Source organism: Manduca sexta, chromosome 14 (genome assembly GCF_014839805.1).
Source record: "Manduca sexta isolate Smith_Timp_Sample1 chromosome 14, JHU_Msex_v1.0, whole genome shotgun sequence".
NCBI lineage: Eukaryota > Metazoa > Arthropoda > Insecta > Lepidoptera > Sphingidae > Manduca > Manduca sexta.
The window spans coordinates 6,619,093-6,635,171 of record NC_051128.1 but is presented as its reverse complement, the minus strand read 5'-3'; the positions used below and the strand labels follow the sequence as shown (position 1 = coordinate 6,635,171).

General features: G+C 38.9%; 3 protein-coding genes across 11 annotated transcripts in view; 1 reads left to right on the top strand and 2 right to left on the bottom strand.

Annotated features, from left to right (window-relative positions):
• Positions 1–17: 17 nt before the first annotated feature.
• On the bottom strand, positions 18–3,791 carry LOC115456098 (cell cycle checkpoint protein RAD17). The gene is made up of 10 exons (XM_030184987.2): positions 3,260–3,791; positions 3,076–3,180; positions 2,542–2,827; positions 1,879–2,044; positions 1,644–1,772; positions 1,370–1,551; positions 871–1,029; positions 557–750; positions 352–473; positions 18–148 (listed from the first exon to the last, which is right to left on the bottom strand). The coding sequence occupies exons 1-10, from the start codon at positions 3,278–3,280 to the stop codon at positions 43–45; spliced, it is 1,470 nt and encodes a 489-aa protein (XP_030040847.1). The 5' UTR covers positions 3,281–3,791; the 3' UTR covers positions 18–42.
• Positions 3,792–3,984: 193 nt separating this feature from the next.
• On the top strand, positions 3,985–6,696 carry LOC115456097 (NADH-quinone oxidoreductase subunit B 2). Of its 3 annotated transcripts, none has more exons than XM_030184986.2 (4): positions 3,985–4,232; positions 4,402–4,711; positions 5,589–5,777; positions 6,481–6,696. In XM_030184986.2, the coding sequence occupies exons 2-4, from the start codon at positions 4,407–4,409 to the stop codon at positions 6,617–6,619; spliced, it is 633 nt and encodes a 210-aa protein (XP_030040846.2). In that variant the 5' UTR covers positions 3,985–4,232; positions 4,402–4,406; the 3' UTR covers positions 6,620–6,696. The 3 variants fall into 3 exon arrangements, with proteins under 3 accessions (XP_030040846.2, XP_037294500.1, XP_037294501.1); XM_037438603.1 differs by having other exon boundaries at positions 4,144–4,303; positions 6,481–6,685; XM_037438604.1 differs by having other exon boundaries at positions 4,177–4,192; positions 6,481–6,685.
• A 1,594-nt stretch (positions 6,697–8,290) lies between these two features.
• The window catches only part of LOC115456073 (autism susceptibility gene 2 protein), a 56,697-nt gene continuing 48,908 nt past the window's right edge, over positions 8,291–16,079 (bottom strand). For 3 of the 7 annotated variants that reach the window (XM_030184929.2, XM_030184932.2, XM_030184936.2), the window contains 10 exons: positions 13,919–15,574; positions 13,689–13,837; positions 13,429–13,561; positions 13,013–13,251; positions 12,717–12,832; positions 12,194–12,456; positions 11,517–11,648; positions 10,831–10,890; positions 10,236–10,455; positions 8,291–10,146 (listed from right to left, as the gene is read on the bottom strand). In XM_030184929.2, coding sequence (XP_030040789.1) covers positions 9,383–10,146; positions 10,236–10,455; positions 10,831–10,890; positions 11,517–11,648; positions 12,194–12,456; positions 12,717–12,832; positions 13,013–13,251; positions 13,429–13,561; positions 13,689–13,837; positions 13,919–15,574 — 3,732 coding nt within the window. In that variant the 3' untranslated portion in view covers positions 8,291–9,382. The remainder of the gene's footprint in view (positions 10,147–10,235; positions 10,456–10,830; positions 10,891–11,516; positions 11,649–12,193; positions 12,457–12,716; positions 12,833–13,012; positions 13,252–13,428; positions 13,562–13,688; positions 13,838–13,918; positions 15,575–16,079) is intronic. The other 4 variants (XM_030184931.2, XM_030184930.2, XM_037438602.1 and 1 more) reach the window with 4 other exon arrangements.

Below are 16,079 nucleotides of genomic sequence, written 5' to 3'. Positions count from 1 at the left end.
CAAGTTTAGAAAATTAGTTCAAAAATATAAACTTTTATTGGATTATGTATTGGTTCCAATTATTTTACAAAATGTTTTATAATCAGAAACAAGTTCTTTTCCTTTGTACAAATAATTTTCTTGTAAAAGAGGCAACTCGCTGGGCAACCTGCAATATAAATAAAACTAATTATAAAATTTTGACATATCTAAAGTACAGTATTAATTATAGCCTCACTGGAATATAGAAACCTGTGCCATGTTGTAGAAAAATATGAACTAATTTCTTGTACTGACAAGATTAAAACAAAAAGCAAAATTAGTTCCCTGAAGGTTTTCTATTTTAATAGGCTGTAAAATATTTATACTTACGGATATTGTATTTTCGAATAAGTTGGCCTCCTTACAGGGTTCCAGGCCGACACAGGTGTTCTGTTGGCGAGCATTAATCCAGCAACAGCAGCATACAAACCATATTCTAGGCACATTTTTTCCTACAATGTAAACAAATTGTAAAGATTTTTGTTAAAGTAATATCACGAGTTTTTAAAATAAATCTCTAAGTATTTACACTTACCCTCCACTCAGCCAACATGAAATCTGCATCACTTAGTATAGATGCTGCTCTCTCAGTTTGGTAGGGACAAGCAAAATGAGGCAAATAATTCTCTTGTATAAAGTTGACAAATGAATTTGGTTGACTAACAAATTGTTCAATTATTTCTTCAGGGCTATGAGAAAGCTTTGATTTTCCATTATCATCTAACACCACTGAAATAAAAACTAAATGTCTTAAATCAAAACTCAATATTACTGTGATATAATGATGTTTTATATTGATTAATTTTGAGCTTGACCAGTGAGTAGATCCAATCTGATATTGGGACTTACTTTTAGGATTCAAAACTCTTCCAACACCATGAAGAATGCTTACAGTTTGATCTTTTCCTAATGATGTGAATTTACTAGATGCTTGTTTTTTCCTTTTATTACTTTTCGTTTTAGTTTCTTTTTCCATAACTATGCTGGTCTCCATGCTCTGTTGTGATCCTATGTCATATATAATCATCATTTAAAGAAATCTATGAATAGCAAGTTATACATATGTATGTGGATTAAGAAATTATTTTAATTGGCACCAGCTACACAATATTAGGGTCTAGGGACACAAGCTTCCTTACAATATATGTAATAATTTCACACATTGTAGTGAGGCCTGCTTGCCTTGTCTCCCTCAATTTTCTTCAACATTATCCAAAGTCTGACACCATCATGTCTTTTTAAATTAAACTGTGTCCTTTTAATTAGTTAACTAGTTACTATGAAGAAGCCGCACAGTTGCTTATCACATATATGCATTGTAATCACAATAAAATGTTTACAATCTTACCTCTTAAACATGCAAAATGTAAATTTAAGACAGCAGAGCGCACATCCCCTGCTGAAGAATTAACAATGCAATCTATCATCTCTGATGAAGGAACAGTGTACACGGATGTATGTTTATTGTATATTATTTCTGCTACGCGTTTCAACGCCGATCTTAAGCCTGTCACTGAAATACTATTCAACCTACAATTATAAAAAATATAATATTATATTATTATGTTCTATCAGAATAAAGTTAACAAAATAATAAGGTATGATGGAAATAAAATACATACGTAATATGATGAATTTTAAACTGATCCTTCAAACTTGGTGTGAACAGATTTGCACCGGTATTTTTACTATCTGTATGAGATTCTGAGCATATAAAAACTATTGGGGACTTTGCTCTTTGTTTAAATTGCCTGAAAGAGACACCCACAATTTAAAATAATGTACAAAAGACTTAAATTACTATATTTCATCAATAAACATATAATGCAAAAATTGCTTTGATAAAATCATCCTTACTGTAATACATCTGTAAATTCTGATGGTGTTCTTGTAAATGTATTAGGCAAATCTTCAACTAATACCAATTTTTTACTATTATTGTCTAAAAGTGATGTGAAGTTAGCTGCATTTATTATAAAATCTAGAAACTTTGTTGATTGCTTCTCTCTATATTCATAATCACCTGAAAACAAAAATTGCAGATACAAGTAAAACCTCATCAAAGTTACTCTCAAAAGACAGTATGCAACTAAAATGTATTAGCTATATACAAGAAATTGAATGCATTATTACAGGAAGATATCATAGTAAATTTCAAATTGTTTTAATTTATCTTCTGTAATAATTTGCTCACGTAAATAATGCATTTTACATTTTACTAATGTAAATGCTAGTTTGTGGATATGGTTGGATTTATGTTAGAAAAATATTCAGAAATAGTTGAACAAATTTGGAAGTAATTTAACACACATAGACCATGTCCTGGATTATTACACAGACATTTTCATCCTGGTAATTAGCTCCCATGGGAAGTAATGGTAATTTTTATCTGATATTATATAGAGGATGCTGGGGATGCTATAAATTGCTATATTTTTTAGGGACAGGAAAGGTTATTCACGCATGCAATGCAGTGAGCAATACCTCTTATAATTAAAACCATATTTAAAATAATCTCACCATATTCAGAAGGCAAGCTTATATCAATTGGAGTTATCCACTCAGTTAATTTTATATTGTGTTGTTTTGCTAATATCTGTATAGTTATTGTTTTTCCACAACCTACAGGACCAGTTAAAAGCAATATTTCGCCACAATTGCCACTGCAAGCTATTTTTAACCATTCTTCTATTTCTTGAACCTTTTTATTGTTAACAGCCAAATCTCCAACAGTCACAGGATCAAAATTTTTCATCCATGTTTTGTGATCAATGTTTATAATTCTTTTATCAGTTGTGCTTGCACTCTGAAATTCAACATTAGTTATTTGACAGAGGTAAAGCACATTAGCTTTTCTATTTCACTTTCAAAATTATTGTAAACTATTAACTGAGAGGCTGAAGCACGAAATTAGTGTCCAGTTGTTATTACATTAATGGACTGTTCATTTAGGTTAAAAATCAAAAACACTTTATTTCACTATTTGTAACCACAAACATTAATAATATTGAAATATTTCTCGATTATTTTTTTAACAATAAAAGCTGTAAATACCTTTACTGGTGATGTGGTAGGATGTTTATGGCTGGCGGTCTTCACTCTCTTCTTAGTAGGTTCATCATTATCAAAATCAAATATTGGTTTGAGCCACCTTTTTTCCTATAGTGAATACAAATACAATTCATGAAAAAATATATACCTAGATATTAGATAATATGCACTATCAAATAAATATTACCTTTTTCTGAAGATTAGACATTCTAAAATACAAGACAGAACTGTACTGTGAAGTTATAATATTCGGGGTAACCCTCTTTATATGGCAAAATATATATTTTTTACAAAACAAACATTAGATTTCAAATTTTGTAAGTTAGTAGCTAGTATATAAATAAATAATTACGATCTTTCAAATTGAAATATTAAACTTATGTAAGTTTCGAAAATGCAGCGTCTTTATTGTTAATATAAATATTCGTTTCGGGATTATATTTTCTTAATGTCGCCTTCCCGGAATACAATTAAAAGAATCGGTTAATTTCTATTTCATTCTATTTTGTATTTATATAAATGTCAACTGTCAAGCAGTGTTCGATGTTTTTTTTAATTTATCCAGAGGTCGAGCTATAGTCTTTCTACCATACCAAAGAGAATTATAATAGACCATACTGCCTAGTCTTACATATAGTGTTCGATGTTAAGATGTAGGCAAAGGATGTTGGTTTTTTATATCTCCAAACGTATTTATGTAACAAAGGGCAGCATTACACGCATAGTTAAAAGAACCGGACACCGGCTAGTCAAGAACTATGCTGCCAAATAATCATATTTTGAATCTCAAGTGCCAATGACATTAAGATGCGGTTTGTAGAGACCAATGATAAAAGAGTAGGTAGAGACTCATTAAAAAAATATTTGTAGTTCTGAACATTTTACAAAATATAGCGTTAATAAACATTGTAGTATTATAGTTTATAAATCTTTGTTACATTTTGTTTCAATAATACACGTAATTATTTATCTTTACATCTACGTATTTATTTGTGATGCTTTCAAAATTTTAAATTGCAAATGTCAGATAGTTCAAATTTCGATTGCTATCTCTATAAACTTGGTCTTCATTGCCAAGTTTCATTACGTAAATTTTGTATCAAAATCTCGATTTTAGACTGTAAGTGTAGGTGAAGACGGCGTTAAACATATAAATTTAGGTTGTTAAATTATTATACTACTTTATTTAATGATTTAAACATTATATAGAACATGTCTATGTATTGATTTAGTAAGTGAATGGATGTGAAAGCAGTGCTGTGTAAAGTTTTCATCTACGCATGATTTTTTAAAATCATTGTGATTATAACAGAGGCTGGTGTGTTGCAGGAATAATGCAGGCTATTAAAGCGTTAGGGAGTTCAGCTCCCAACACAGTTTTATCTGTGTTGAAGAAAGGTGCTTTTGCGCCTGTAGCGAATCAAATAAGACAAACTCATCTACCAGCACCAAAACCAAACGAACAGCGTCCATACTCACCGTTTCAAGATGCAAGCAACATGGCAGAGCTGGCTGTAGCCAGGCTTGATGACTTACTGAACTGGGGAAGAAAAGGCTCTATCTGGCCCATGACATTTGGTTTGGCCTGCTGCGCTGTAGAGATGATGCACATCGCTGCTCCTCGTTATGACATGGACAGGTAATGTACTAGATGCTATTCAAAAATATTTACAATGTTAATGGTGAACATTTTTTGTCATTCGTTTCTTTATTAGATCAATAACTATTATAGCAATCTATATTTTTATATTGACTTAATATAAGTTTGAGAACAACATGCTATTAATTACCAAAAAACTAAAGTATGCTGTTAACCAAGCTGTAATCATAGGATAAATAAATATAGATCTAATTACAGAGTAGACAAATTTTATTATAGTGTTATGGCTAGCTAGCAACATCGTATTCCTCATTGTATCAAATTTCTGTTACATATAATAATGTACCTATAAGTTTTAACAGAACACATGTACCCATTTTATTTTGCTTTTCATCCAAGCATTATGGCAGATCATAGTGAATGATTGACTTCCATGGGTTTAAAGGAATTGAATCTAATGTTTTTTGCTGTTATAGTTCGCAAGAAAAAATCTTACCTATTTTAATATAGTTTAATCTCTTTTAACTAACTAGGAACTTATTATACTGTGCTGTTTATATTTATTTAATTCTTATATTATTGATTAACTTTTCTATCTTCACTACAGCCCCGGAACTAAGGGGGGGCAAGCCAGGGCCCGAGCCCTGGGTGGCAAATTCACACTTGCAGACACATACACAACTCATCATTAATGCAACTTTGACTACTAAGACATTCAGTACATTAAACTCATAAATTGTTTCCCACGGGGCATGAAATGATGATGATGATGGCAAAGGTAAAAATATAGGTGGTGGTCAGGGGTGGCATTATTCAGATTTTGCCCCACCTCCATAAAATACAAGATCCGGGACTGCTCCACTATATGACATAATTATTGGACTATTGCTAAATAGATGATTATTTTCATTTTCAGATATGGTGTAGTGTTCCGTGCATCACCCCGTCAGTCTGATGTGATGATTGTTGCTGGAACCCTAACCAACAAAATGGCTCCAGCTTTGAGGAAAGTGTATGATCAAATGCCAGATCCAAGATGGGTTATTTCCATGGGCAGCTGTGCAAATGGTGGTGGATATTATCACTACTCATACTCTGTTGTGAGGTAATCATTGTATGAATATTATTTGTATTTTGGGCACATTGACAATTTGGCATTGTTAATATAATATGGTGCTAGTCTCTGTACATAACATCTTGGCCTTGATATTTATGGTGTTGAATGCATAAAATAAATATACTTTAGAGATACAGGTCCAAAGATGACAGTATGCAATTAGCGCTATATAATTCAATATGTTGTGTTATATTTTATTTTAATCCATATATTTAAGTAATTATATGCACATTTTAACTTTCCTAATTATATCTGTCACTTTCTCTGTCTGCTACATTGCATCAAATGAATTCCTCCATCAATAGGTGGCATTGAGCCAAAGTTCATGATTATTGTAAGATTATGCCCAAATGAAATGAATTAAGATTATTTCAACATCCAATTTAAAAATGGTTTTTAATGCACTTCCATAAAATTCTTATTTATGGATTACTGACATAACTATAATTTGTCAATTTAATAATATTGAGAGACTTTCCCGCCCTCACACCCTTCACTTCAACTACTGTAAGCTAGGATCAACAGTGGCATGTATTTATGACACCAAGCAGTGAAGCTTGGCGAGTCTCAGGGAAAAAAAAATTGTCATTATCCCACAACGAAATTAAATAGAAAGATAGGGAGGAGTTGGAAATATTTCAATTCAATTTAATAATAATTTTTACTTATTTTTATTATTTGTTAATTTCAGGGGTTGTGATCGTATAGTGCCTGTAGATATCTACGTTCCTGGATGTCCCCCAACAGCTGAAGCTCTACTTTACGGAATCCTCCAACTGCAAAAGAAAGTGAAGAGGATGAAGTCAGTACAAATTTGGTATAGAAAGTAATGTGATAAATAGGTCAAATCAAATATAAAATCATTGTTATTTAAATACAGTAAATAAACAATGTAGTGCAAGCAGCATGAGGATTTATTATTTACCTTTGATTTAGAACTTCAATATGTGGAAATATCTCCACAATCCTCATGGAACAAGGTTGCACCATGACACAAACTCTATCAAAATGGTTATATAAATACTTACCTCGCTATGTTAATAGTAAATTTCTTTGTTATGGACATGATACAATAAATAAATAATGTCTATAGCCCAAAAAAATAGGGATAAGATGCAGAAATGGGAATTGTAGTGGCGTTAATTACTAAGATAAGGCAGCCGAGACCAGCCTACACAAAAAGTTGATAAAATATTTTTGGAATGTGACTATGTATTTTTAACTAGTATATTTTCTTAATATTACAAGAAATTAGGTCTTATTTCGTGAAGGTCACGACTATCGTCCCATTGAGGAAAACTGATCAAGATGTCTACCAAACCAGGAATTCTATTCTGTTATTTCTTCTGCACTAAGTCTACCCGAACTTGAACTAATTGATTTAATAATTTGCGTAATTCCTAAAATTCAACAATCTTTAGTTAAAATTTCCTTGTAGAGCCTCAATACACACATTTCCCACTTGGGAGTGGATGGGCCAGCACTATAAATATACCAAATGACTTTTATTAGTCAGGATAGATTTGGTACAAACTGCCGCGTTATCTTACTGCTTATTAGTTCAGCTGATTTGATTACCGATATGTACAGACTATGACCAGGTAAAGGTAACGACGGACAATCGCGATTCTCTAAAATAAATATATTAAATACATATTCGTTTACTTCAACAAAGTATATTTGTATAGTTGGTAGAATATAACTCTACGTCTGTCAAAATTAAAAACTTATTTAATAAAACCTTATTAACATCAGCTCAGGGATTTCTTAAATCATAGTATGTGACGGATTTTGACAGCAGTTTTGTTTATTGAACAACAACCGTCACAGCTGGGAGCAAGCTCTAAAATGACAAATTCAATTCATCGATGAATGCCTACTTGAGAAACTACTCAAAAGTGAGAATAATTTATTAAAACGGCCCTTAGAAGTGATTGGTTAATCGAAATAAAAGTACCATAAAAAATATTATATACATTTTTTATTTTATTTTTTTTATATTTGAATTTGTATGGGACATTTGCGTTAAAGCAAACACAAAGTTACTTCTTATTAGTCAGCTACCTGCCAAATACCAATAAGCATGTGCTCAGCTATGGATTTCGAAGAAAAGCCCACAACCAAAACTTAATGGTTAATTACTATGCAACAAATGGAATAGATTATTCTGGCAAAGATCATTTTGACACATTGAATAAATTTTAGTTATGTTGGAAAAATCACCTTTTTGATAGGTACCTAGAGAATCTGTGTGTATTTTCCAAGGTAGGTAAAAACTGCATTAGGCTAACGCGTCATGATCCGAACTGTAAAAATGGCATCCGTCGAAACATCCCGTTCTCCCGCGCAGTAGTAACGGCAATAATATAATCTGTCACGGTTCATAGCCACTTTGCTAAAATGATTGTTTGGAATAAAAGACCTGTGTGCATACTAAATGAATATTAGAACAACGTAAACGGGATATAAGAAGGACACAGGAAAGGACACAAAAAATCTTATTGGTATAAAAATCAAAAGTTTTAATGGTATTTTCTGAATCGCACCAAGCTTTCATTTACTTTTTAGTATACAGAATGGTTTTGTATAAACTATAGTACACTTGTGAATTGTCCTTTATGAGAATAATAACACAAACCATCAGATGTGCCTATGAAGACAGATACTAAATTCGATTTTGTCTGACTCAATGCCCTTCAATGCAGATTTAATGGCACATTTCAAGTTTAACTATCTTTTTAAGTGTTACAGCAGGTTGGTGGATAATTTAATATGGAATAGTTTGATACTCTAACTACTTCAAATAATACAAATCTGAACATTATCGTATTCATCATTAGATCTAAGTATTTGGAAATAGACACTACTATGAAGTCAGACAAAATTTAATTCACAGTACAATAATATCACATATTTTTAAATGCATTAAAACAAAATATCAACCTTTATTTAACTGAAAATGTTCAGGGTTCATCTATGATTAATGGGAGTATAAATAAATAAATAAAACTCCACTGGTACAATTGAAAAACCATTGAGATTTTTAACGGAAGTGAAATTAAACTCCCGATACAATAATAATTTATGGGATTTTTTTCCTTTGCATGACGTTAAATAAACCGATTCTATATTTTAACACTAATTTTTACACACTAATATTTACATTTTATTTATAGGTATATATAAATATGTATAATTATATCGATAGCGATTCCGATAATCCTATCCTTCACATAATCAGCAATTTCATGTATAATTAACTAATAATGGTCACAATAACAAGTCGATAGATATTTTCATGTAAATAAACAAGCAGTAGTGTACAGGCCGGCGCGCGGCGGCAGCAGGCGCCCCAGTGTTCTCGTTTCATATTGCACATGTGAGAAAGTGCACCTTAGCAAGTCGCATCTCCCTCTCCGACGCGCGGCCGACGACCATCGGCAAGCGACGTTACAATAAATAATTCTCTAAACCGATAATGAAAAACGATACACTTTAAACGAGTCGTACTTTCACTCGCAACGTCATTCACGCCAGTCCACATCGCAGGCGGCCGAGGAGGCAGGGGAAGCGGCGGACGCGACGCGGCACTATCATCGCGGCTCCTCCTTCTTGAGCAGGTCGAGCGGCGCCAGTGGCGCGAGTGGCGGTGCCAGCGGAGCCAGCGGGGCCAGCCCGCCGTGCGCGCCCAGCGGCGCCAGCGGTCCGTGCGGCCCGTGCGCACCGTGCGCAGCGTGCGCCCCGTGCGCGCCGTGCGGCGGTAGTCCGCGGTGCATCAGCGGGCTCGCCTTCAGCTGCTGGTGGTGCGCGTACGCGCTCAACATCTTGGCGCGATCCTCCTCGGCGCGGATGGCCGCTTCTACCAGTGGTGCGAACCGCATGTGTTGCAGTGGATCGAACGGTCGGTACGGGTCCCAAGGCGTCGGCGGATACGCAGACAACGGTGCCGGTGCGTGTCTCGGTGCCTCCTTGCGCTCTTCCTTTGGGGGTTCTGTGGTGCCGTTGCGCAGAGGCGAGCGAGTCCTGGCTCGTTCCAATTCGCGGTCGCGTTGGTCTCGTTGCTCGCGCGCCTTGCGTCTCTCGCGCTCTTCCCTGTCTCGGCGTTCGCGTTCCTCACGTTCGCGGCGCGCGCGTTCCCGCTCACGCTCCTCGTGGTCGCGGCGCGCCTCGGCAGCAGCGGCGGCAGAAGGCGGCGGGCGTGCGCGCCACGCGTCGTGCAGGACGCCAAGCGTGGGCGCGTGGTGCACGCCATGTAGCGACGACGATAACGCCAAGTCCCGCCCATATGCGGACAAGCCGAAACCGGGTGGAGCGGGCGGATATGCGCCAGGACCGTATCGCGCGAATGGAGATACACCTGTAATTTAATAAAATACCGTTAGAGCATGCCAGTATATGGTAATCTGCTGGTATTCAGTATAAGAAGAAATTTTGTGCGAATGTTACCTAGATGTGGGTGATGCGGCAGGTATGGCGCAGGCGGTAGTTCGTAAGGCGAGCGGTAGGCAGGAGGCGGTGGTGGTGCGGGTCCTGGAAACGCTCGCAACTTGTCCTTGTCGGCGGTGGAGACGACGGCATTTACGTTGCCGCCAGCTTTTTCTTTTTGCTGATGATTGTAGATTTCCCAGGCGATCCTTACATGCATCGCGTTCCATTTTCCCGTTTTCTGCACAGGATAAAATTACATAGAGCATTTTTGTTTTCATTTATTAGAAAATCCATTTATTTAAATGTGATCTTGTCTACAGATTTATAATTAACTTGCTTATTAAAATGTCAAGGAATTTGTAAAGCAAATACTATATATTTAATATACTACTGACATGGGACAAAATATTAGACATCCATTTTTTTTCTGTTGCGAGATAACAAAACAACTTGTATTTATTTTTATGTAATTCATGTAGATCTATACTATTTTATAATTATACTTTTATCAAAATAAATTTTTTTACTATAAATATTATTAGTTATACTATAGTAGAGATAAGAAAAAGGATGAGCATGCATGAAGTTGTGATGTGCCAGGAAAATGACCTACCGCAATCGCGGGACGTGGTGGTTGTTTAGAAGCAGTGTCACTTGCTGCCGACACTACGGGCTGTTAACATGATGCGTTCAGGGTTAATGATCACAGCAACATAAAAATTTTATAGCTTGATAAAGCAGCTAAGCATAATTGAATGCAGCTTAATGAAACATTTACAAATTTTAATAATATCCCTGATTAGTAAATTATTACTTGATTTGTATAATAGTAAGCATTATACAACACAATGAGTCTTGTTCCTATTACAGTTTTAAATAACAACATATTTGACACGCTTCAGGATTGAATTCTTTCATTAAACTGCATCCAATTGTTATTGTATTCTGAATATTTTTTATTGAAATGATATTTTGAGTGAAATGTTTAGAATATGATTTTATGGTAAGCTCTACAAATAGCTGAAAAGATATATTAAAAGCAAATTAATACTGAAATGAGAATGAGTCAGTGTATTGAGACATTAATTAAAGCTTAATATATTTATTATTAAAATATTATAATCACCGGAAGATTAAATCTACTTGAAATGCTATGTCACAAATTAGTCAATAAACTATTCTGTCCATAGTTAAAAAACGTCTATGAATAAGGGGGTAAGAATTTACTATTTCTATTTATGTTATTGATATAGCTAAAACCAACCAACATATTTGAAAAAAAAATAAAAATCATAGTACCTTCGGTGCGTATGTGGTGAGAGGCGCTGGAGGCACGTAAGGTGGCGTCGGGTGCAGCAAACTCGATGAATACGGGTAGCCCAAGCCTAGGCCCGTCCGGTATAACGATGACATTTTGCTCACATCTTTGAACTGAAATTCAAAAGAAATATGTTAATATAACATTAATACGAAATTGTACAGTTAAAACAAAATCATTAACAGTGTGCGAAAACCATGTAATTTTTTTTACAATACAGGAATAAAGAATCAAATGGATACTTTTTTAGTTGCAAAGACCTTATATATCATATAGTGTGATTTCATTGGGAGAATAAACGTATTATTTCGTTATATTAATAATCGATATATTCATTTATCAATTTTATTGGGGCAAATGTATGGGTAATGTTTTTAGTTTTGCTTATTTTTTTTTGTTTGCAAAGCGTATGTAGAGGCCTCATCTAAATGATTTTGGGAAACATCTTTTGTGGTATAGTCTTAAACTAAACTAAAAAGACAAAATTCGATTCAGATATCCAGGGTTTGTTTTCATGGCTTTATTTCATGGAAAGAAATGACAGTTAAGCAATGTTAGACCTATTCCTGTCAGTCATATCGAAGTATTAATTCACAATCAAAAAGTCTAAAACTTAGCTACTAGGTTCATTATAGAACAGTAGTCAATGTGAACTGACCAGGGGCGCGTGGGGTGCGTGCGGCGCATGCGGCACGAGCAGCTGGTGCGGATGGTGCGGCGCGTGCGCGGGCGGCGCGTGCGGGGCGTGCGGCGCGTGCGCAGGGTGCTGGTGTACGTGCGTGTGCTGGTGCTGGTGTTGGTGGTGGTGCAGCTCGGTGCGCACGCCGGCCACCGCACCCGCCGCCGCCAGGAACCGCGTGTCCAGCTCGCGCCGCAGCAAGTCCGCGCCCGGGCCTGCAACGTGCCATGTTCGCCTCGTTTCTATAACAATTTCCATCGTTATCGACGATTCCGTTCACTGACGATCGAAGTCGCCTTTATCCGGAATAAGCCAGTGCGCTTGGCTAATATAAAACATGTCCGTATTGGACATACCTCTTACATGTTAGTGATGGATCTCACATTAAACTTGTCGATCAACCACGCAGACTAAAAATATGAGATCATATTACAACTTTGGATCATCGCAAAAATATACACTCTCGTTTAATAGTGTTAATATGGTTTATTGCAAAACTCACTTGTTTGAAATAGTGACTCTGCGGAAAAAGGGTTTGGATTGGGTGGTGCCAGTGGCGCGCCGAATAAAGGTGGTGCCGTGTTGAAACCTCCGCTGCGCTCGGCACCAGTGGCCCTGCTGATAAAATACTCACGTTATTTTATTCTGCACTAGCTAACAAAATTCATAGGATGGCAATTTTCTCTCTACTCCGTTTTAAAGTTGCAATCTGTTTTAACGAATTACTTCTATAATTTATGTAAGGAAAGTCAGACAGGTTTTGATAATCGTATTTTATAGAATCGGGCGAATACTCACGTTACCCCCCAATGGGCGGGTGGTTTGGCACTGGAGCTGATACTGGGCACGGTGGGTACGGGCGCTAACGAGTGCGTGAGGTGCGGCGCAGTGGGTGCCGCGGGCGTCGGCGTCGGCGCTGCCAGTGGCGCGCCTAAAGCGGCGCTCAAAGGAGCTCCGAGTGGCGCCCCGAGCGGCGCGCCCAGCGGCGTGCCAAGCGTGCCCACCAGCGGCGCGCCCAACCCGCTCCCCAGCGGACCCTGGCGCATTACGATTTCATATTATACACATTGAAAAGATAAGATTACATGAAGGATGGATGGGTAGTATATAAATGGTCATCTATTCATACATTTGATTAAATTATGCAAATAAAGGAATAATTCAGTATCCTGTATCTAATAACTTGGTAATTGGCTTTAAAAATAACATTTTACCGAGAGGTTAGTTGGTAAAGGCGCGGGCAGTGGCGCGGCGAGTGGCGCAACTAATGAAGAGGCCAACGACGGGCCTGACACCACAGCGCTGGCGCCAGATGCCGGGGTACTTCTAGACAGGCTGCTGATGTTGCTGTAGATAATTAAATGTTTATTTAATATTATTACAAGTTCGGTACAAAATTATGAATTCTGTCTGCTAAAAAGACTATACAATTAAAACGTAATAGTAACATAGCATTAAAATTTCGTACACATACCTGAAGCTTTCGCGTTCCCGAGCCGGGCTGTGACCTCGCGGCGAGTATGACAGCTGTGCTCCCGCAGTGCCTGTTGACCCAGGTGTATGAGGTCGCACGCCTTTCGGCGTTTTAGGCGCAACCAGCGGCGATGCTGATAGAGTTGTTCTCTGGAATTAAAATGTTGCACATTGTCATTACGATCTTGGTCTCATAGTACTTGATCTCCATTTAAATAGAAAGAAACTTACAGTATCTGTTGTGTTCCTCGGGGACGCCGCAGCAGGAGGAAGGTAGGGACTATGTTGAAGTGTGGTAGCATATGGTGCATACAAGGGTGGATACGTCCCACCCGAGTATATGGCAGGTGGAGGGTATCCATTAGATGCGAGAGAGCTACTGACGGACGCTGTATCCGTCCGAGCCAATAATTCGCCCGACGAAACAGGCGCTTGCCGCGAGTCGACCACGGGTGGTGCCAAAGGATGACTACTAATGGTAGACACGGGGGCGACAATAGCCGGCGCAGACGTTGTCGTCGGAAGTGATTCTGAATGACTAACTGTTATGTGCGCGGATACAGGAGGCACGAGTGGCGTGGCGTGTTGAGGTAGACCGAGGCCAGGGTGTTTCAAGTTTGGTGTATAACTTGGTATAGTGTTTGGGGTCGATGACGGTAGAGACAAAGACGAACTTATTATATGACTCGGTGCGGAAGTGGGTAACATACTAGAATTGCTCACAGCGAGATGACTTGTGTGATTCGCAATGGAATGACTGTTCGCAGGATGACTTACATACGTGACAGCGGTTTGGTTCGCCGTCGATGACTGAATGTGACTGGTGGCGATATGAGAACTCACACTAAACGGAGCGAGATGTGAGGGTCGGTTCGCAAACACCGGCTGAACGGAATGCTTCTGTAAACTCGATTGGCTTTGATAGGGTATCGTATGATTGTGAATACTGGAACTTATACTTGAGTTTACGTGACTAGACCCAATAGTCGGGGCGGGGTACGGTCGGGAAGTAGGTGCAGCTGGAGAGACCGGTCGCCCGGCAGACGTTTGACTCGGAAGACAGTTTGTGTTTGTCGATGTCGAAGAAAGCGGTGTGACATTCTGTGGCACGCCACCGATACGGTTTGGAAAGGAGGTAGGAACGGAGGGTAGGGTCGGGGTAGTGGCCTGTTGATTCCGGACGTCGTGGCCCGGCATCACGGGGTGGGGTTGTGAGTGAGGAACGCGGCTCGGGAGACTAGGGTGCGGCGGCGTCGCGGCCGGCGGCAGGTGCGGCGGGCGCGGCGCGTGGTGCGCGTGCAGGTCCAGCGGCGCCGGCGGCTGCGGCTCCGGCGGCTCGGTCCGCGTCTCATGGTTCGTGTGCCGGTAGTCGGGCAGCGCCGCCGCAGCCAGCGACTGCGACTGGTATGCCGTGTGAGATGGGAACAGCGGCGACGGTGCGGGCGGCGCGGGAGGCGCCGGCGTGGGGCTCTCGGCAGAGGCGCGCGCGCAAGGCTGTAGTTTGTTGTTGTTGCTGGCGGGGCGCTCCGGTGTGTCGGGGCCGGCGGCTCCGACTGGTCGAGCTGGAATCTGCGTTGCAGCGTGACCGTCCAACGTGGGAATGTGAGCGCCATTCGATCTGTGTGGTGTGTCAGCGCGGAAGGGTGGCGGGGGCAGCGCCGGTGGAGGTAAGGCGGCCGGTGCTGGCGACGGCGCGGGCTGCGGCAGAGGTGCTGGCGCGGGACTCGCGCTGCCGCCGACGGGTGCCCGAGACAAGGCCAGAGCTCCGCCGCTGCCACCCCGGGCCACTAGCTCGTTTTTACCGCCGCCGCCTCCGCCGCCCGCGCCGCCGCCACCTACACCACCCGCCGCGCCAGTCACCCGGAAGAGAGAGCCAGCATCTGATGCCTAAAACGAATGTAACAATATTTTAGTTATTAAAATTTTTGGGTTATCTATATTAAATTTATAAAGCACTGTTATGCAGATTTTAAGGTCACGAAGTCGGCTCCGTAACTGTAATTGAAATATTGAAATTAAATTTTATTTTTTTGGTTACAGCGTTCAGAGTGCTGAGCTGAGTAAATTATCAAATGCATTTGCATTTACAGCCTTTTACTGGAGTAAGGGTGAGGGTAAGGAAACGATTTTCTCACAATGCATGAAAATACGGGAGGTGTGCTATCGCTTGTGTGACGAGCAAATAGATTTAAGTGTATTAAATTTGTAATTACCTATATTATGTAATTTTGTTTGTTACAAATAAATATTTTCTTTCTTTCTTTCTATCTGTTGCTAGTCACTCGAATTTAAGATATTGAAAATATATCAAATGTCAGTTACTTTCATAATACGCACATACTAACTAACTTTGCAACTCACAAGGTCAAATCACACGTCAGAGCGCACTACA